The 21,834-nt window shown below is 44.0% G+C and overlaps 1 protein-coding gene across 1 annotated transcript; it reads left to right on the top strand.

Annotated features, from left to right (window-relative positions):
- The first annotated feature begins 195 nt into the window (after window positions 1-195).
- Window positions 196-5,398, top strand: RAP2C (RAP2C, member of RAS oncogene family). The gene is made up of 3 exons (XM_033137400.1): window positions 196-573; window positions 2,637-2,956; window positions 4,983-5,398. Exons 1-2 carry the CDS (start codon window positions 301-303, stop codon window positions 2,913-2,915), a joined length of 552 nt encoding a protein of 183 aa, XP_032993291.1. The 5' UTR covers window positions 196-300; the 3' UTR covers window positions 2,916-2,956; window positions 4,983-5,398.
- Window positions 5,399-21,834: the final 16,436 nt, after the last annotated feature.

Raw genomic sequence — 21,834 nt, 5'->3', positions numbered from 1 at the left:
AGTTTCAAACCCCCCCCCCCGGAATAAAATTCCGCCTCTGGGCAAAGGCAGCTGCGAGCCCCCCTGGAAAAGGTGGGGGAAGCCACTGGGGCATCCAGCCCTATGAGGATTCCCCCTCTCGGCCTCCCTTCTCCCCGTGGCTTTCCCCGATTCCTCGCGGGGGGCGTGCCAGCCCCCTGACTCTGCATTCCTCTGCCCCGGCTGCTCCCCCTCGCCCTCCTTTGCGCCCACCTGCCCGCCAACTGCTCCCCGGTTCGCGGCCTCCCTGTTTTATGCTGTGCAGGGGGATCGCCAGCGCCCATGAGGGAGTACAAAGTCGTGGTTTTAGGGAGTGGGGGGGTGGGCAAGTCGGCTTTGACCGTGCAGTTTGTCACCGGGACGTTCATTGAGAAGTACGACCCCACCATCGAAGACTTCTACCGTAAGGAGATTGAAGTGGACTGCTCCCCATCAGTACTTGAAATCTTGGATACCGCAGGGACAGAACAGTTTGCTTCCATGCGTGATCTCTACATTAAAAATGGCCAAGGCTTCATCCTAGTTTACAGTTTGGTAAACCAACAATCTTTCCAGGTAAGAAATACTGTTTCATCAATGCTTCCCCCCCCCCCAGCACTTTTTGTGTGTTTCCCCTCCCCCCAAAAAATCTCAAGCAACTGAAAATATATTTATCTGTTAGGAATGCAACTAGGCTTTAAGAAGCTGTTATTCACAATCACAATTTGGCAGCACTGTGGTGTTTTGTTGTTTAGTCGTTTAATCGTGTCCTACTCTTCATGACCCCATGGACCAAAGCACAGCGGGCACTCCTGTCTTCCACTGCCTCCCGCAGTTTGGTCAGACTCATGCTAGTCGCTTCGAGAACACTGTCCAACCATCTCATCCTCTGTCATCTCCTTCTCCTTGTGCCCTCAATCTTTCCCAACATCAGGGTCTTTTCTAGGGAGTCTTCTCTTCTCATGAGGTGGTCAAAGTATTGGAGACTCAGCTTCAGGATCTGTCCTTCCAGTGAGCACTCAGGGCTGATTTCCTTAAGAAAGGATAGGTTTGATCTTTTTGCAGTCCATGGGACTCTCAAGAGTCTCCTCTAGCACCATAATTCAAAAGCATCAGTTCTTCGGCGATCAGCCTTCTTTATGGTCCAGCTCTCACTTCCATACATCACTACTGGGAAAACCATAACTGTGTTTTTAGCTTAACATTGTTTCCCAAAACATACACAAAAGCTTTGGAATATCTATGCATAGAACTTGTTTTCTTTAAAATCTGACCACACTTTGTTACAGAGACAGTTTGGGTCAGAAGGGATGACTGCAGATACTGATTGCTAAAAGCTATTGACATGTGAGTTGTGTCAGGATATGTCAGATGCTTTGTTGCTGAGTTTTTAAAGAGAGAAAATTGTTTTTGTATTGGTGGTGGCTTAGCTAACCTAGCAGTCTTCAAATATGCTCAGTCCACAACCATAAAACAATTTGGTCTTTGCCAGTTAGCTCCTAACTGCTTGAGTTCCCAATAATAATTCAGCGGGAGGGGAGTTGGGGGGGGGGTAGAGCCTGAGCATGCTATTGAAACCTTCATGTTTGAAGTTCAAGCATGCAGAGCTGCAATTGGGCATCTTAATAGTGATTCCTGTAACCTGGAGTGGGAAGGAATGCATGGGAAGGATTGGAAGCTGGCCCTCCCTAAGAGCCGTGCAAAGACTCCTTCCTGGCACCAGCTAACTTGCTGAGTTGGATGGACTCCAGCTTCTTGGCAGACTCTATTACACCCACGCAGAGAGTGGAATATATCCATGGATGCATAGCTAGATAAATGCTTATCTTGATTCCAGGCTTCTTTCCTTGGCATTTCTTTTCTATTGCACTTGGCTGCCTCTCTTCTCTGCTCATGATATCTTGCATGTTCTAGCAGAAAGACAACTTAATAACCCCTCAAGGCCTCAAGCCTCTATTGAATCCTCAAGTGGGGCAGTGGAACCCGCTTGCACTGGGTGTGTGTGTCTTTTCTTAGCACTCCTAATCAAAAGGAAGTAGGCGTGAGTCTTCCCATGCAATTGCATTAATAATTGTAGCTTTCAATACTTAATTACTTCTGTAACTTAGAAGTGTGCAAGATCCCATAGATCCCATGTGACTTATTTATAGTCACACTCCCCCCATGCTCCAGTGGAGGCTTGCAAAACAACTTGTGGACACCCTCCCCACATGGGTTGCCAGGTGTCTTACAAACCCCTTGTTCTTACAGACCCAGAGACTTGGAAGGCTTGTCAAGCCTCTGACATGCCACCATCTGCCTATCTGTCTTTTTTTGTTCTCACGTGTCTCTTGTACCTGTATTGTGTGGTTTTTGGCAAGGACTTTTCTTCATACAAAAATATATATAAATGAGTTTTTTTTAAAGCAAAATAACATACATGAAGGCATAGCACAGATCCCTTCTCTGAACCTGCCATTCCCTCAGGGATATTTCTGCCCACTAAATGCAAACTGTCACTTCATGCCCTCTCAGTGGAGCCAGACCTGCCTTCTGGCATGTAGGCTAGATCGCTTAACATTTGGTCACAGCTGCACTGGTTTGCTATCTGAGCACTGCTGCAGCCATGAGGGTTTCAATGGCTTTCTTTTCTTCTTCAGGACATCAAACCAATGAGGGACCAAATTGTCCGTGTAAAGCGATATGAGAAGGTTCCTCTCATCCTGGTGGGGAATAAAGTGGATCTGGAGTCGGAAAGGGAGGTTTTGTCAGCGGAAGGTCGTGCTCTGGCCCAGGAGTGGGGCTGCCCATTCATGGAGACGTCTGCCAAGAGCAAGACCATGGTGGATGAACTCTTTGCAGAGATCGTGAGGCAAATGAACTATGCATCCCTGCCTGAAAAGCAAGACCAGTGTTGTACAACTTGTATTGTCCAGTGAAAAAGAAAAAGCAGAACCTCAATCATGGCCATACCAAGCAGGTTGGTGGAATCTCTATGGATAGCAGAAAGCACTCCAGGGTAGGGGGGAGCCGTTAGGCTCAAGGTGGACTACAGTATCCATTATTATTATTATTATTATTATTATTATTATTATTATTATTATTATTTTATTAAAACTGGGCATTAGCATTGTTTTTGCAGCAACCCTGTGATTGAGAAGTGAGGAGTGGCAGCGCATTTGACAGTGTAGGGAGCTTGTCCTATGCTGTCCAGTTAAATTTGTTCCTCGGCCAGGATTCAGACTTGTGCTTCCCAAGGAAGCACTTGACTCTAGTGGCTCTCTCAGATGCTCCCAGAAACTTACTTTGTTCAGCCTACATTGCTATAGCAACTGCTGATGGCTCTCCGTGGTCTTGTGCAGAGACTGGCCTTTCAAAACCCTTTTAGCCAGAGTAGCAAAGGGTTGAACCTGCTGCCCTCTGTTTGCAGTGCTTTCGTTCTGCCCCTCTCAAGTTTGCCCAGAAAATAATTGTTAACTTGCCCCAATTGAATGAGGATCATGTGAATGCACAGCAGCACCTCAGTTAACTTGCCTTGAAGCATACACCTGCCTTTTGGTGGGGAGCCACTGGTTAGGACCTAAAGTGCTTGCATTGGGTACCAGCAGAGTGGACCTCTGGGCCTTATGTGATCATACAGGCTATGCAAAACTGCAATGAAGTTTCACTTGGTGAGGTGGGAAATAAGTCTGGCAAAACCACATTATTGGCCACAGTGCCTAGTAACTAGATTAACAAGGTCCACAGGCTACTGATGAACTCTTTTTTGGAACCTCATGAGCTCACCAGCAGGATGCAGACTAGCACAGAAAATGAGGTGGAGATGCAAGTTGATGGCAGCCATCAGGCTGCCTCATTTAGCCCCATGTGTAAGGAGGGAGTCTGGCCTGAGGTCCTTGCCTCAGCATCTGTTTCCTGGTTCTCCATCTTTCCTGGTACCTTCCAGATTTTGCTGGACTGCAGCTGCCATCATTCCTGACCATTGGCCAGGCTGCCTTGGGCTAATGGGAGTTGGATTCCAGCGAACCACCTAGCCTAGTCGAAGGAGAACTACTCCAGAGGCAGCAAGTCTTCTCTTGAGGCTTTGCTCCTGCTGCCTGGCTTTGGGTATAAAGATGGTTGTCTAAAGGGAATGTGGATATGGGCCTTCCGAGGTTGATCAGACCCCAAAGTCATTGCGCATGCTGCTCTAAGCATATTCCCTGTCATGCAAATCACTTTAATAATAGAAGCATCTGAAGAAGCGGAAGAGTGCCACTGCTAATGCCTATTGTACTTCTGCATGACTTGAAGCTGCCTCTTGGCTCAAAAGAGGCAAGAGGTTACGAAAAAAATGTGATGTGTCAGCTGTCATTTAAATATTCCAGGGTGGTCGCTGACTGTGTTCTGCAGTTCAAAAGTTTGTGTTGAAACTCACATCAGTTGCTGCAAATGGAATAACACTGGTGACATTGTGCAGCCTCTCCTTTGCCCTGGTCTGAAACTTCCCCTCTTAGGGGGGGGGGGGCTTCTAGTGAAATAACAGTGTTCTCTCTTCTGTTATATTAGGTTGTTTGGGGCCAAGGGGGGTAGACTGCCTTCCATGCTGAGAGTTCCCATTTGCAAATTCTACTTTGCCAGGTGTAACACTATCTGAAAAGCATCACTGCCTGCTTTTTCTGTGCCACTCACAGGATTGCAGAATCCTGGCCTTGATTATGAAATTGGCTTACTGGTACATGTCTGGAGAAAATTTGTGCACTCAAATGAAGCATGAGAAAAGGGAATGTAAAGGAGCCTTGTGTGCTTGATGGGGTGGGGGTGGGGGTTACAAAGGACAAGGCGAAAGGGCCTGACCCAACCTTAAACTACCTTGGGGGTGAGGGGTGCCCAGAAGCAGTGGGTGTGGACTGTTGAGGCAAAGTAGTGGAGTCTGTTTAATATAAGGATAGGCTGGCCCCTGGCCAAAACACTGTATCCTGAAAGAGCCGAGCCTGCCTTTGATTTGCTCTTTGTCTTAACTGCAGATAAAAACTCAGAGGAATTTGCACAGATGCTGCTTTGGAGAACCCCTTTCAGCCCAGGCTGCAGAACTGAGCCTTGCTAAATCCTGTCTCTCTCTTTAGAGCACATTTCCAGGCGTGGGTGCAAAAGGTCAGCGGCGGCCGTGGACATCCGTAGGCCTGCGACAAACACTTAGCATGTTTACCACACATTCTGAAATCTGTTCTTTATCTCTCAGTCCTCCTCTTTCTTTCTTTTTTAAATAGCTTTCTAAGTTCCTATTAATGGCTAATATGCAAGAGTTCATTTTAAAAATATGTTTTGATTTCTTTAATTAATTTCCAGAACTTGTATTTATTAAATTTAAAACTCAGTATTACCTACTCAATGCCTTTTTAAGTGAAAGTTTTAATGGAGAATAAAAGTGAGCCTTAAACAAGTGGTTACTTCTGTATATTACCTCACATCCGTGCTTGATTTGCAAAAAAGAAAGTTTTCTTCTCCTACAAAATGTCACTGGTTGAAACTTCAAAATGTTCTGTTTACATGTGATGGTGTCATAGAAAGATATGAGTCATATTGTACGGATGTTTTTAACATCACATTTCGCTAGCAGCTGTGGTGGCTGGTCATTGGTCTTACATGAAGATAGGAAGTTATTGGACTGGGTCTCGAGCTGACCAGCACTTTGTATGTGTTTTCCTTCTTCACATGGTATTTAGAGTTTGTTTGTTTCCCCCCTTTTTAAACTGATGCAGCATTCATGTTAAATCTCCAGGGCATCTCCTTAACTGTTCATCTTTTAATTTCTGATGTTGTTTTTCTTGGCAAAGGATAATGAGTTGCCCACGGGGCTTTTGTTCAAAAGCAAAAGCTAACTTGGGTTTGCCTGACAGGATTAAGATGACATCAAATGCAAAAACAAAAACAAAAAAATTCTAGTTCTTAAAATATTGTTTGTCTCCTAATAATGTTTTGAAGCAATATCTGTTTGCTTGGTGCCCTGTTGCACTTACTGGTATTTCCTGCCCACTCCCCTGGTTTCCAGTACCCTGAGCATTAGCTGGCACAACAGGCAAGAGTGTTGAGCATCAACTCCATGCGTGAATGCATTACACAGCCATTGCCTTCTGCAGAGTTTACCTGATTTAAACTATTTTGTCTGGATACTTGAAAACTTAGAACAGCAACACAGGTATTATGCAGAATGAAAAGTATATAAATTGTTGAAGTGTTTTGAGTTTTATTAACACAACTGTTGCAGAGGTTGGAGTTTTTTGCAGCAGTGATTTGAGAAACTGCCTTTTCCTCCCCACAGTCTGAATAACTGCGGCTCATTTACCTGTATCAAATTGTAGGTTTAAGAGCCTAGCTTAATTAATTTGAACATGGTTGATAAATACTGGCTTGTCCTATAAAAGCCAATAACCTGTTGACAACGAATTCTTGCAGTTAAGTACTAGCCTGAGATATGAGGCAACTATAACTTCAGAGGCACCAGCATTCTGCATGTTTAGTCTCGTTTGAACCCTATTGAGAAAAAATCAGTTTTAAGTTTAAAGCTTCAGGTTACCAAATTTGCAATGGGGTTACTAGAAATTAATTTTAGGTTTGCACTTTAATGGAAGACTTCAAAACTGAAGGCTGTTCTCAAAGTATATTTATATGGTAACATGTTAGTAGTGCCAAGGGAACAGAGGATTCAAATAACCTAATTTCCTAAGAGGGCAGAAACCTTGCATTGCCACCAAACCCTTTCCCTTTTGTTTCTTAATTGATCATTTGTTAAAATTTGATTTGAAATTCTTGACATCAGCAGTTGGTATATTACTAGGAATGGCAAAACTTATGCCCAGTGTCAGTTTCTTCACTGCAAATTGGAATAAGGGACCAAGGCTTCCTCTTGGGTTGCAGTGAGGAGTAGCTTTGTGGAAGAAGCTGATAACACAAGGTGCATATTTGCAGGACCCCCAGGCCTGCCTCCTAGGTCTCTTTGTTAATTGAAAAAGTTGTCTCTTAAGCCCCCTTTTAGCTTCATTGGGGCTTGTTGAGGACAAAGCTTCTGGTGGGCTGCTTCCTTTGACCTTCCAGCATCTCTGTTGGGTGTTCAAATCACTGCAGTGGGGCTCTCCAAACAAAGGCCATTTTCAGATGTCTCCCACCACCCTGGGTTATCTATCCCCTGGACTAAAGAGTGGCAGCAGAACACAAGATAATTCTAAATTATCTTAGCCACCTTTTCTGTTGGTTGCACAGTGGGTGCTGAGGAGGCCTTGCTCCTCTCCCCCCAGAGCAACTGGCCAGGGTCCGTGAATGCAGCTGTTTGTTGGGAGAGAACATACTCCCCTGGGTACAATTGTGACCTTTTGCATGGACACAGCTGAGAGCCGTGATATGTGTGAAAAGTACCTAAAAGGAAACCTGAACTTAACCAATGTGCTGTACCTTTTATTGGTGAAAAAATAAAACCTGGAAAAATTAGTGAATGCAAAACTTAGAACTATGATCTAATGCATTGTAAACTAAAAACCACCTATTCCCGCCCCCTGCCCCCCATTTCATTCATTCATTATTTTGTAAGACGACCCTACAGTCCACCTGTTTGTAACTTTTTTAAATAAAATAGATACCTGTATTAATTACCAAAACTGCATCACTGTTGTTTGTCTTGGTAATATCTGTGCTGGGGGAAGTGGCTGGGTTTCTAGAACATGTCATTCTACATGAGCCAGAGGGCAAAATTCAGCTTCCTAAGAATCTGTGTGATTTGGTGTGTGTGTGCACGCGCGCACACACACACACCATATCCTAAAGCAGATGTGAAGAACCCCTTCAGCCCCAGCAAGCATGGCCAGTTCAGCAGGAGAAGGGCCAAATATTCCCCACATCTGTTCCAAAGTGTCTGCCAGAATACTGGAGATGGGCAAATGTCTTTTTTCCCCAACAAGGTGAGGGAAATAGAGAGAATTGAGGAGGCAGATGTGAGAAACCACAACCTGGTGTGCTTGATGTCAGCAGGGAGGTGTAAAAGACTGTCAGACTTTGCAAAGCTGGTGTCACTAGGTCATGTTCATCAGCTTGGTTGAATTAATTAAACTATAGATAATTGGATTTTGAATAAATGTGCAATTAAATGTTAGTGCTTCGAATTTTATTGTTATCTTCCCTAGTGGGTCTTGCAAACTGCTATTTGGATAATGGTTTTGACGGATAGGATAGGGGGCACTGGGAATTAATTTAATGGAATCAAGGGGGCGGCAACCCCAAAAGGTTTGTGAACCACTGATTTAGAGTAAGTCATACTAGACTAGCATTTATCCTTTTTTCTTTATTAGAGTTCGTAGTGTGGTAGATAATAGATTTCTATATCTTGACTTCAGCAAAGCATAAGGCTTATTTTTCTTTAGGGAAAATTATTATGATGAGCCAATGGGAACGGCTGTGGAAAAGAGATATAAAATTTACGGCATGCTGTAATTTAAGAGAGAATGTAATGAAAGTGCAATATAGATGGTACTTGACCCCGGTTAGACTGGCAAAAATTGTAGTGATGTCTGTTGGAGATGCAACAGCGGGGCAGGAACCTTTCTACACATGTGGTGGGAGTGCAAAGAGATAGTGGGATTCTGGGAAAATATTTACAACGAATTGAAAAGGCTGTTTAGATTTTCATTTGGAAAAAAACCAGAATCCTTTCTCCTAGGTATCATGTCAGAAGAAATAAAAAAGAACAGTCAAACCAATATTTATGTATGCAACTATGGCGGCAAGGTTATTAATTGCCAAAAATTGGAAAAGCAGCAGCGTCCCAGACTTGCTATCTAAAATGATGGAATACTTCCATATTGCCGAATTAACAGGGAGGATAAGAGGGGATATGGTACAAAAAGTGAATAAGGAGTGGGCTATATTTAAGGAATACCAGTACATCAAAATCTATGTGGAAAAAGTAGACTTTTTGACAGATATTGAGTGAATCCAGAAAATGATTAGAGTGAAAGGAGAGTAAAGTCAAGAAAGAAGAAGAGATTAAAGAAATAAAGGCTATTTTTCAGAGCTTTAGTTCCAGTCTACTTCTTATGTAAACCTAAAGGATACATCCCATCTAATGACCAACCTTTGGGATGGACTCCTTGACTTCAGCTCACTCTCTGGAAGTGACATTAACTTGTGGCTCTTTACTCTCGATGTTGAGCCGAGCATGTGTTGAACCCAAGGTGAACTGTTCCAGAAGCTCTGCAGTCACCATCTTGCTAGTCAAGATAACCCTACAATTAATTTGTAGTAGTTGTAACAGTGAGCTCATATATGCTTATATTCCCTTGCTTTGATATAAGCTAATGGGCTTGCTTTGATGTTCTCCTTATCTGTGGGCTTGGAGTGCTGGGCTCTGAGCCCAGAAAGGGGAGCTAATGGTAAGACTTGGGCATTTGCCACCCATGCCCTAATCGGGTCAGGTGAAGCAATGTACGAACATTTGCATGAGTGCAGAAAAGCCATCCGCTAGCTGCAGTGTCTGTCCTATGTCTGTAAAGGCTAGTGCTATAAGTCTGCACCTTTGTTTTAATAAAGCACTAGAATGGAACACTGGCTTTTCTGACATCCTTCTTTGGTATCCCTGCACGCAACCACTCCCATGCACTAGCAGAGGAAGTTGAGTGTGGGGGGAGCACACCACCCCCGGCAGCGCGATCCTGGTGGGGTGCCATCATTGCTGTCCCCCCACCTGCGCTGGATGCCACGCCCCCAGGATGTGTGCCCCGCCCTTGTGGACAGCATGCCAGCCCCGCTCCTGCCTGCTCTCTGCCCCCCAGTGCCGGAGCATGAAGCTCCTCCACTGCTCCCATGAGCTCTCCTTTGGGCCTCAGGTTCAGGGCAGAGCTACTAATCTTGCTTTGTGCCACTTACAGTGTTATGGGGTTTCTTTTTTTACCATTTTTAATATATTCGTGTTTGGCCACATCCTTGTTACGATTAAAAAAATCAAATCGCAAATGTAGTTATGCAAAAAGGTATCTCTGAACACACCAAGAGTGCATTTCCTTTGCCTCTTTTCAAAGCACACAAGCCAGGGTGTGAGTGGCAAAATTGCACGTATTCTGCAGCAAAGGGAACTGTTTCCACTCAGACATGAGCTCAACCACTTCCTCCTCTACAGATCCAGCTCAAGGCATGGTCCGTGCCTGCCACAAGGCCAAGGGCAGGGAGGTGGCAGAACACTCCACAGAAACAGGGCCAGAAGTTGTGCAAGATCGGAGCAAATTACAGCAAAGAGGAAATTATATATTTTAATTGCTTTAAAAAAAATACATGTTTGTCTTGCTCTTCCGCCATGGGAAAGTGGGCCCTCATGCAAACTACACGGACACATTATCTTTAACTCCGGTTGAGAGAGTGGGGCTGCTTCAAGGTTTCACCCAGTGTTTGGGTGATGACTGCCCACTGCGAAATCCAGTGTGTCATCTTCTGCATCACACAATGGGCTCTCGGCATGACTAAGCACAAAGAGCCACACCCAAGGGGAAACAACACCAGCGAACTTTTCTCAAATGCAAACATCCAACATTTCTTAACTTGCCCTCAACTGCATGTGATATTTGGTAGGGTGGCTTTTAATTCACGTAGCATATTGGAAAGTGTGTGATGTGGTATAAAATACCAAGTCAGGCCCTTGGTCTGACCAGCTCAGTGTTTTCAGCACTGACTGGCAGCATCTCTCCAGGGTTTCAGGCAGGAGTCTCTCCAAACCCCATGTGGAGATGTCAGGGATCAAACCTATGACTACAGCATGCAGAGCAAATGCTTTGCTGCTGAGCTACAGGCCATTGCCACCAAGAGGTGGGACAGGGAAGCATATGCATCCCTTTTGGTAGGGCCATCAAGAGTGTTCAGCTGGGGCTGTGTACACACCACACATTTAAAACACATGGCTTCCCCCAAAGAATATTGGGAACTGTGGTTTGTAAGGGTTGCTGGGAACTGTAGCACTGTGAGGGTTAAAGTCAAATCCCCACTCAGTTATGTTCCCTGGGTGGCCTTGGACTGGTCATTTTTGCAGGCTTACTTAGTTCACCTCCCGTTTACCCATCTGCCTCCCTCTGTCTTCTCCATTTTCCCTCCCGGGGCTGAATTTTGTAAGCCCCTTGGAGGCAGAGACCTGTCCTCTTGTGTTTTGTTCAAGGCTCATGTTAATTGGCTGGTGGTGCTAAGTTAATAGCCTTTCTCTTCTGAGAGCTGCTTTATTTCAACATAAAGCTTAAGAGCCCTGAATGCTTTAAGGAGAGTCACTTGTTCCCTTCTGAGTGTGAGTTAGTCCACTGTTAATTCAGAGAAGCTTCATTTAGAAGCCAGCATCTGCAGGAGGACTGGGATTTAAAGTGAGTGCAAGCCCAGAGGAGTGCAAGGCTGCCTCCAACTCATACACAACATGAAACTGAAAATTTAACAGCTTGGTAAAAATAACCAGGAGATGGTGCTCTTTTAAAGCAAATAAATGTCTCTTCCACTGACCAAAGGCACAGTCGCCTTGCATAGCAACCTGCACCAGAAAAAAAGACTTAAAACATTCCACCTTCGGGAACTTAGAAAGCTGCCTTCTGTTAGGGAAGACCCCTCAAACTCAGCATTGGTTACACAAGGACTGACAGCAGTTATTCCATGGATGTTATGGGTATATGGGCAAAAGACCCTCATTTCAAGGAACAGGATCACACATTTCCCCATCCAACTGTCTTTGTACAGCCAGCCCCATAAATGCTGCCTGATAAAAATTGTTAAGTGCACAACAGAGAAAAATCTGGCACACGTGTGGTCCAAGGTTACTTTTTAAAACCTTGTGCCTTGTGTCTTTTGCCCTTGCCTGTCTGCATCCAGTCTCTGCTGGTTCCCTCTATGAGTTCTTTGAAGGGAAAACCTGCAAATATTCAATTTCTCCAGCAAAGAGGAGTTAAATTTGGTGTGATCGAGGATGGCAGGCTCATCAGAAGGATGAGGATAACTTTCCTTGTGTTGTTGAGACATGCTTGCAACCACTCAGGCTGTTAAACGTTAATCAGTGTGGGGCAGATCTGTTCAGACAACCACCTGGTTTACAAGTCATGTAGGGATTTTGCTTCGTAAGGGGGAAAGCAGGAAGAGAAAAACAGAAGACTTCAACATGCCTCCACTTACACACAGTACTCCTCTCTTGTGAATAACCAGTACCTGTAAGCCCATGGATAACTGCAGTCCTTTCCCACATTGCTATATGCTGGGTCATCAACTAGATTCTAATGGAAGAATGGGTCACTGCAGCACCAGCTGACATGACCAAGAGTTATGGGTGATTGGAGTTGAAGTCCAATTATAACTGGAGGTCCACCGGTTCCCCATCTCTAATCTTTAAAAAAAAATCTCTAGTTCTCATGGTAAAAATAAAAATAAAAGAAGCTCATATAGGTCCAAGCCGCAGGTGCTGAACTCTCTGGAATTCTGAGTCTAGCAAGTGGCTGCTGCTCCTCGTGCTTCAGTTATTTATGGAGCAATGAGGACTGGTTCAAATCCAGAGCATTTCTTACTTCTTACCATAATACTAGTCTCTTAGCATTTCAGAAACTCAGGAAATCTGCAAACAAAAGAAACCCTTTTAGTTGCCTGGCGATTGTGATGGTGGTGTTGGTGTCTACCTTCAGCAGCTTCCCTTTCCTACTTATGCTCCAGTTGCCAGCACTTACCCTCCTGCAGAGACTGAAATTCTGTATGAATCAGAACAGGAGCAAGCCCCCCCCCCCTCCGCTTGCATCCCAGAGTGTCAAGATCTTGCCAACTGCTCAGCTGCCTGCTCAAGGATGCTGCATCTGAAGGTCCAATTTTTGGATGACTCCCAGAAGATCTTTGTCGTTGATGTAAGTGGATTTTCTCACTGTTATTAGTTTGTTATTGGGACTCTTGGAATGTCTCTGAGCTTCCTAGCTGCTACCTCATTTGGGCATTTAAAAAAAATGTGAAATCACAGTTAGGTGGCAAAGGTGAACATGTAACGAGGGGTAGCTAACACTCTCGAGGGGTTGTTGTGTTTATTGAACAATATGGAAAATTGGATTTCCCCCAATAATTCCCTGTTTTTATGTCAAAAAAAAAAAATTCCTTCTAGTATTTTGTTTTGACTATGGCAGACCAACACGGCTACCCACCTGTTTTTATGCAATACAGAAAGGTTGCGTTTGATGACTGAACACCAACAATAGTGTGCACCAGAGAATCTTTTTAACGGAAAACACAAATCTGTGTCTTTGTTTGTCAGCTCAAGAGGCTGCCAGGGGGACAGGTTGTTGATAATTTGTTTTCCCTTAAAAAAAACCCCACCTCTTTATTATACAGAAATTGAAAAATAAACTATTTTTGGAAGAAAGCTATATCACTTGCTCAATAACAATGAAACTTCTAAGGAAGACTGCATGGAATTATTTGAATTCATTTAATATATATTATTGCAAAATCAATATAATTATTTGAAAGAAAGGAATAATTAGAAGCAACAATTAAAATAATGTTATTTAACAATATTAAAATGATACCCTTGCCAAAAATCAATATTCAAATATTAAATCTAAAGTCTAATAACCATACAGAAAATTAACTCTCTGTTAATGTGTTGTTCTTAAGCTGTGCCTTTTAGTGTGCAAAGTATTGGGTTGCTGTTCTTCCTTGTTTTCAGGATTCTTAAACTTGTTGTCTCTGCTACCCAGTATCTTAATTAAAGGAAGGCACTTCAAAAAGCTCTCACTGAAAAGCAGCTTTATATCGGCAGGTAAAATGTCAAGTTAAAATGTATCCCTTTCAAAACCCAATTACCCCCATAGGTTGGTTATATTGTTCTGTTTCTGATTAAATTTAGACATCTTGCAACATGTTTTTGCCTGCCTTTTTCCCAAGCCAATGAAAGGCTGGGATATAAAGCCTCAGTTGGTAGAGCATGAAACTTAATCTCAGGGTTGTGAGTTTGAGCCCCGTTTTGGGCAAAATATTCCTGCATGGCAGGGCGCTGGACTAGATGACTCTCAGTGTCCCTTCAAACTCTGCAATTCTATGATTCTATGTTCTGCCATGATCTCTCATCCGTGTGAGGTTTTATTTGTAATGAGAGGTAGGCGCAAGATAGTATCCAGATCAATAATATGGAACACAGGAACATAGGAAGTTGCCTTATTCAGATTCAGACCATCGGTCCATCTAGCTCAGTGTTGTCTACACTGACTGGCAGAAGCTCTCCAGGACTTCAGACGGGGTCCCTCCCAGTCCCACCTGGGATTGAACCTGGGACCTTCTGCATTCAAGGCACGTGATCTACCACTGAGCCACACAGCCCTCCTCTGTGGCTTCACTTCTGGGAAGTTCATGGGATGCAGGGGTCAGAAAAATATTTGGGTTTATTTTCATTCTCCTTCATCTATTGAGCAATATTTATATGCTGCCTTATATACCACTTTACATAAAACAATATAAAGTGTTCATTAAATATACTGATAAAAATGCATTGTTGCTGTTACAGCTTTAAAGATCTCCTTTAATACTGCAAAAGTTTGGAGACACAAGATGCAAAGAAATGTTTTTTTAAAAGGTTGCTAACAGTGACAAGGAGCACGTCCTGCCTGGCTGTTCTCATTTAGAAATGTAAGGAATTTCAACTAATAATCATTTGAATTTCAGTTTCTCTGTACCTCCAACAGCTTTTCGCACCTTTCCCCCTCCACATCAGACCCAGACATCATCGTTTTTGCTCTGCACAGCATATTATTGCAACAAATAGGTTCCATTAAGGCCCTGTCTTTAACTTTCCTTTTCAAACCTCTGAAATCCCCTTTGGCACTTGATGCACTTGGAAGCTGAATGGCTATGATAAATGAGAATCTGAATTAGCAAGGCTTTTGGAATAGAAAAGTGGCCTCAGGTTACATTCCAAACCAATCTTTCACAATAACTAGGTTTGTGGCTCTTGTTAGTTTCAAGTCCCGGATGAGGTCAGGAATCTCTTAGTGGACGTCTGGTAGGTTTCGGGGCTAATAAACAGGACCAAACTGGCATCCTGAGAATGTGGGTTGCACTGGTTTTTAGAGTGCTCTGTATGGGTGCAGTCCAGCCTTCTCCAACCCTGCTGGCCCCCAAATGAGAGCCGTTGTCCAAAACATCCAGAGGGCACTGGGGTTGGGGGAGGGTGGTGCAAATGCAACTTCATCTGCACCTGCACCAGAATTGACGCAAGGAGAGGGAACTCCAACTATAAACTTCCTTTTAACACATGCATGCACATGAAAGCTTATGCAGTGGTACCTCGGGTTACATACGCTTCAGGTTACAAACTCTGCTAACCCAGAAATAACGCTTCAGGTTAAGAACTTTGCTTCAGGATAAGAACAGAAATCGTGATCTGGCGGCAGCAGAAGGCCCCATTAGCAAAATGGTGCTTCAGGTTAAGAACAGTTTCAGATTAAGAACGGACCTCCAGAACGAATTTAGTTCTTAACCCAAGGTACCACTGTACCAAGAACAAATTTAGTTGGTCTCTAAGGTGCCACTGGACATTTTTTTATTTTTTTATATATATTCCCTTTAACACGTTACTCCCACAAGGAAGCTTCCCTGAATATAAATGGCTGCAGAGCCTGGGCATCTGAAGAAGTGAATTCTCTATTCATGGGCCCCTGCATAAACTGGAACCCTGGGGTCCTGCATATATGGAGGCCTAAACACACACACGGGTGGCATTGTGGGTTAAACCACAGAGCCTAGGGCTTGCTGATCAGAAGGTCGGCAGTTCGAATCCCCACGATGGGGTGAGCTCCCGTTGCTTGGTCCCTGCTCCTGTCCACCTAGCAGTTTGAAAGCATGTCAAAGTGCAAGTAGATAAATAGGTACCGCTTCGGCGGGAAGGTCAACAGCGTTTCCGTGCGCTGCTCTGGTTCGCCAGAAGCAGCTTAGTCATGCTGGCCACATGACCCAGAAGCTGTACGCCAGCTCCCTCAGCCAGTAAAGTGAGATGAGCGCCGCAACCCCAGAGTCGTCCGCGACTGGACCTGATGGTCAGGGGTCCCTTTACCTTTACCTTTAAACACACAGAAGGTCAAAACGTATATGGTTCCAATATCCACACATTCAAGCTTGACGTTTGGGCATAGGAAGGTGGAGAGCTGTGCAAGGAGTGGGGCAGGGTGCCACTTCCCTCCCAAACTGCAGAGATGCTCTGCACATATAAAATTAAAAGGAGGTTATGACAAATAAATGTGCAATTTGTGTGGCAAGTTGGCACTTTCATTCTGTGCCTTCATTGACAATTGTTTTCTTATGTATTTTATATGGGTCTGTTATGCATGCATATGTATGTGATCCATCTGGAAATATGTGTTGGTGTACAATTTTTTTTTTAAAGCACGGCTATAATTCTATTGCCCACTTGATCGTTAGCAGTCTGCAGGGAGCAGAGAATTATCCTAAGAGTGAAAAGTGGGGGCCACAGAGCCTTGAAGACTCCCCACCAGTTCATTTTTCAGTATAGTTACCCACCCCCTTCACCATCAGGTCCCAGAAGCGGGTTACAGCAATATAATATGCCATTCTAAAAACAGTTCTAATATCCAGTTCTACAATTACAGTTATATGAACAAGTGAAACACCTAAAATGGTCACAAGCAACACAGGACTCTCTTTCACTGGAGGTTTTCCAACTTCTTCTTCTTCTTCTTCTTCTTCTTCTTCTTCTTCTTCTTCTTCTTCTTCTTCTTCTTCTTCTTTGGCGATTACTTGTAGCTGAGTAAGATTGTCTTCCATAAACACAGTCTGATTCCTGTACAGCAGGGGGTTGGACTAGATGACCTTTGTGGGTGTCCCTTCCCACTCCATCATTCTGTGAGTCTCTGAGGACCTGATAGACTCAGGAAAAGAGGTAGATCCCTCTTCACTGTCAAAAGAGGAGGGCAAAGAGTTGTGTCTCCAGCATACAGAGGAAGCTACACGGTCAAGGTCTGTTTAGGGGCTGTCAGGGAGAAAGTCCTCTGCTGGGCAGCCATTCCCCACACATCTGGCAGTGATGGATAATAATCCAATTACTTCCATGAGGAACCCCTGCCCAGTAAATTTATCTTTATGTTAAGCTTCAGGGCATGGCGGTTTGTGGCATTTTTCAGCAGCTGAAATGTTTGGCGATGATGGAACACTTCATATGAACACTCAAAGGGCTGCACTCAGTGGCAGAGTGAATGCTTTGCAGGCAAAAGGTCCCCGGTTCAGGCGTTGGGCATCTTCAGGAAGGACTGGGAGAGAGGCCTCTGCCTGAAACCCTGGATTAGATGATACTGAGTCAGATGCAGCCATCAAATAAATTTACTCCCAAGCCTCAGCAAAAGGCAGAATTAACATTATGGACTCCAATACCATAGCAATCCAAAGAGGCACAAAACAAGGATGCCCACTGTCTCCCTTCCTATTCATCTTGGCCCTGGACCCCCTTGCAATCCGACTCTGAGCAGCCCCAGGAATCAAGGGTGTGGAAATAAAAGGTAAAACCTATAAACTAGGGCTCTTCGCAGACAACCTGATGGTGGTCACTACACCAGACCCCATAAACACAGTAACCTCCCTAATCTGAAAACTCAACACATTTGCAATGGTGTTAGACCTACAAGTAAACTTTGCAAATTCTGAGGCTATCACCAACATCACAAAGTTAAAACTCTGTCACACCAAATTCAGATACTATGGGGTACAAAGAAACCAGAAACCTCAACAAACTATATCTTCACAATTACAATCCCCTGTGGTGACAAATCAACAAAGACTTGAGGAAATGGAACAACACCAACTTCAACCTCTCAGACAAAAATTAACCCCACCCAATGGACTACAATGGACTACAATGTGGTCTAAACCTCCCTTTAAGTCCATCTCAGCGATGGTACCTAACACTGTGGAAACTGGTGCTGATATGCCCAGGATACGCCCAGGAACCTCACCAAGATGTTGGAGAGGTTGCACATCCACAGGCACATACCTCCACATGTGGTGGGAATGTCCCAAAATCCTACCCTTCTGGATAGCAGTCCTTCAAGAGATATGCAAAATAACTAAACAGGTATTAGAATTCACCCCAGAACTGGTCCAACTCAACATCGTCCAAGTTAATAATGCCCACTCACATTACAAAGAGCTCATAACCCACCTACACTCAGCAGCCAGAAGCCTCATAGCCAGACATTGGAGAGACCTGTCAGGAGTAAACATGGACCAGTGGTATCAAATTGTATGGGAAAGAGCCTTATTAGAAAAACTAACCAATAAAGTGAAACTGACACAGGGACAAATAAAAGAGGATGCCTTCAACCTAGTATGGCTCCCCTTTATCACACACACAGCCCAACAAGACAATGACAAGAATCCACCAACAGCATACGAATCAATCTTTTGATTTACCTGACCCAACAAGCCCCCCCCCCCCATGCAAGCAAACCCCACTGCAGCCAAGCACAGACAACCAAGCACACCCTGGGCCCCCAATACCTCTCACTATACCAAGACAATGTAATAAACAAACATAAAGAGAAGCTACCCAATTGATGCTGACACAAAACCCCACATGCACACTAAACAAAAGAGCCTCACTACCCCACCCCTCCTCTCCCCACTCTTGTTCCTCGACATTATACTGTACTCAACCCTAATGTCTCATAACAAATGTAACTGATTTATAAGAAACTGTACAATCTGAAAAAAGAAACTAGGCATGTACTTTTGTAAAGCAAGAAAATCTTTAATAAAAAATATTTTTTTCTAAAAAAAATACTGAGTTAGATGGCCCAGTGGTCTCACTGTATAAGGCAGAGCCCTGAGTTCCTATTCCCAACCAAGTTGAATTCAGCTGGTTTGGGCTCAGTGGTGCTGTCTTCTGCTTTGCAGGCAGATAGTCTCAGGTCCAATCCCCAATATCTCCAGGTTTGGCTGGGAATGATCCCTGGCTGTTAATCTCTGAACAGCCACGAGATGGACCAATTGCCTGACTCCAAGTGAGGAGTCTTAACTGGGTCCCAGTTATTCTTAACTGGGTCTCAGCAGCTATATAGAAGGTTTTGTGTGTGTGTGTGGGGGGGTAATTTAATGCTCCCCACTCACTTGTTTACTTTATGAAAACGATAGAGGGTTGCTTGCATGGTAGTGTTGTGCCCTCTAAAAAAGCTTGAAAGTAAGTAAGTAAGTAAAGTTTATCAAATGGCATGGCAGGGATTAAAAGTTACTTGTATTTCATATTAAATCATAGATGAAATAATGGAAATGTAGTGTTGGAAGGGATCCTGAGGGTCATCACTAGTGATGGCTCAGGCACTGGTCAATAGATGTCCATGATGATTGTGCTACCCGCACTTTTGCACTGTACCTGCATGCATGATGAATGTGGAGGTTGGGAAATGGGCAAGGAGCAAATTTTGTCACTGGAAAAATATCCTGGCAAAATAACCCCAGCAGGAAAATCAGATCTCCTCATCACAGCAGGGGCCTCATTTGCGGAAGCTTCACAATAAATTATTGTGCATGTATATCATGAAAGACTGGCAACATGTTGGCTGCCGCAGACACCGAGGGTGTAATTGGTTTGTTATATACAGCATGAGAAGAGCCTGCTGCTGGATCCGGCCAATGGCACATCTAGTCCAGCATCCTGTTCTCACAGTGGCCAACCACTGTGACCCCTCAGGGGATGGCTCAGATGCAGGGCTTGTAAATGCTAGAGACTGTGCATTTCAGTACAGTGGGCCAAAGCCTCTGCCTGTGATAAAGACAGGCAGCCCCTCATTCATGACTTTCTTTGTTCCAGCAGGCATTCTAAGGTAGTGTTGGGTTTATATTGAATTTTTATTGTCTGTTTAGAAATGCTAATGGCTGGGAAGTATATAAATGTTTTGAATAAATAAATACAGCCTTGGATGGTTCAGATATTTTGACTGTCTTGCTTAGCAACTCACCTTCTTCTGGGCCAAGTCCAAGACATTTTGCCACCTGAGGCAAAACAGAAAATGGCACACACCCACCCCACCCACAGTGCAAAGATTCTCGGTTCCCTTGCACGAGAAAGGAAGCGCCTGCACCAGATTCCCCGGGTGGGCCCTGTCTCATCCCAATTAGATCACAGCAAGAGGCTCTCTTGTGAGGAAACGGCAAGTGCTGATCTCCAACTCTGTTCCTCTGGGAGCCAGTGCCCCAATATTCTAGTGCAGGAGGAATAAACAGTGATAATTGTTTTAATTACTGCTGTGATCCAGCCATTTGGAAGGGAACCAGGACAGCCCCAGAGAGAATGCTATTATTACGCTGTCATTTTCCAGCTGCCTTCCTCCACCGGGGTAGTAATTTTAAGGTCGTTGTGTGCAGCAAGGGATTATCTGAAAATGTTAGCATGCATGATCCATGCTGAGCACGACTTGCGGTGTGTAAGCAACCCTTCAATTTCCTCCGAAGCCAAAGTCACAATGACAGGTGCGTCTGGACACTTGCTAGCTGCAGTCTTCCTAGCAGAGAGACTGGTCTGAGACTCGGGGAAGCATCAGGTGGGGGCAGCACCTTGACCCCATTGCTGCTGTGCCATGGGGTTTGGGACTCCTCTGTGTTCCTAAACAAAGCAAAAGTCTCAGTGCCTAACAGTAACTGGCACTGTTACATAAGACTCATTCCCTATTTGTAATGAATTCATGTTTCAGTGTGGGAGCAACCACATTTTGGAACTTCTTACCCATTGACACCAGGCGGCTGCCTTCGCTGTTCTCCTTCCAACACCTGCTTAAAACGTTTTTGCTAAAGCAATCCTATCCAGCCCAGGGAGAGCCGACACATGTTTTAATCTGGTGTTTTGCTTATCATTGATTTTATTTTTATTTTTTTCCGAAGGCTTTAAAATGTTCTTTTCAACTGTTTTTTTAACGGATGATTTCATTGTATTTCTTTTTGTAAACCGCTTTGAGATTTATTTATTTTTACAGTCAAGCGGTATGTAAAGTTTATGGAATAAGTAATTTGAATTAAGGTTTATCCATCACCTTTCTTGCACATGCAAAAATCCTCCCATTTTAGTTAATGTCAAGAAGCAGGGAAAAAGCAAGAGGTGAAAAAGGTAAGTTGCATTTGGAACTCAGTGCAGCCGATGGCTTCCATCAGATCCCATTTTATCAGGAGGGCTGTCTTGCGTCATACTGAAACTGGGCCATTTGTGTGGTGGACCAGCATTTGCCGTTCGGAACTCCCTCCAGTTCTGTTGTCTTTTCAGCACCTTCTTCAGCAGGGCTCTAAGGATAGATCCCAGGTGGCGTCTTGAGCCTGGTTTGAACTGTGGAAAAGCGGCATACAAACAAAATTATGTCTGTCTGTCAGTCTATGTCATCTGTTCTGACTACAAAGCTGCTTCTATTGATGCAACTGTCTTAATTCTTGTCATATTTGCAGTTGCTTTACATATGCTAGGTATTATGAAATAGCTTTAGGACGCTTCATAAAAAATGATTCATAAATGAAATTCGCCATCAGCATCACAGAGCACTTCCAGTGGTGGCTCCCCATTTGTAGGCTGGTTTCCCTAGCAAGGCGTGCCTGTCTCCATCGTTATTAGCTTTCAGGAGGAATTTTGAAATACTCCTATTTCCCCAGGCCCTTGGGGCTGAAGAATGTTTTTCCTAGCAACCCTAAGACAATAGGATGGAATAATGTTTCAAATTGCAGTTGCTTTTAATGTTTTTGACTGCAACTGCTTTTAGAGGTTTTTAATTGTAATTGTTTTTAGAATGTTTTGACTGTTTTAGAATGCTTTTGCTTCTTGTTTCTAGATATTGTGTCTGTTTACTGCCCTAGGCTCCTTGCAGAAGAAGA

The sequence above is a fragment of the Lacerta agilis genome, chromosome Z (assembly GCF_009819535.1).
Source record: "Lacerta agilis isolate rLacAgi1 chromosome Z, rLacAgi1.pri, whole genome shotgun sequence".
Lineage (NCBI taxonomy): Eukaryota > Metazoa > Chordata > Lepidosauria > Squamata > Lacertidae > Lacerta > Lacerta agilis.
The sequence above is the reverse complement of the archived record's forward strand: the minus strand, read 5'-3'. Positions and strand labels throughout refer to the sequence as shown.

Bases quoted from the DNA above. Each gene is read 5' to 3' on its own strand.
- RAP2C (XM_033137400.1), top strand. From the start codon at position 301: ATGAGGGAGTACAAAGTCGTGGTTTTAGGGAGTGGGGGGGTGGGCAAG. The intron at 574-2,636 runs GTAAGAAATACT...TTTCTTCTTCAG, and splicing joins TAAACCAACAATCTTTCCAG to GACATCAAACCAATGAGGGA.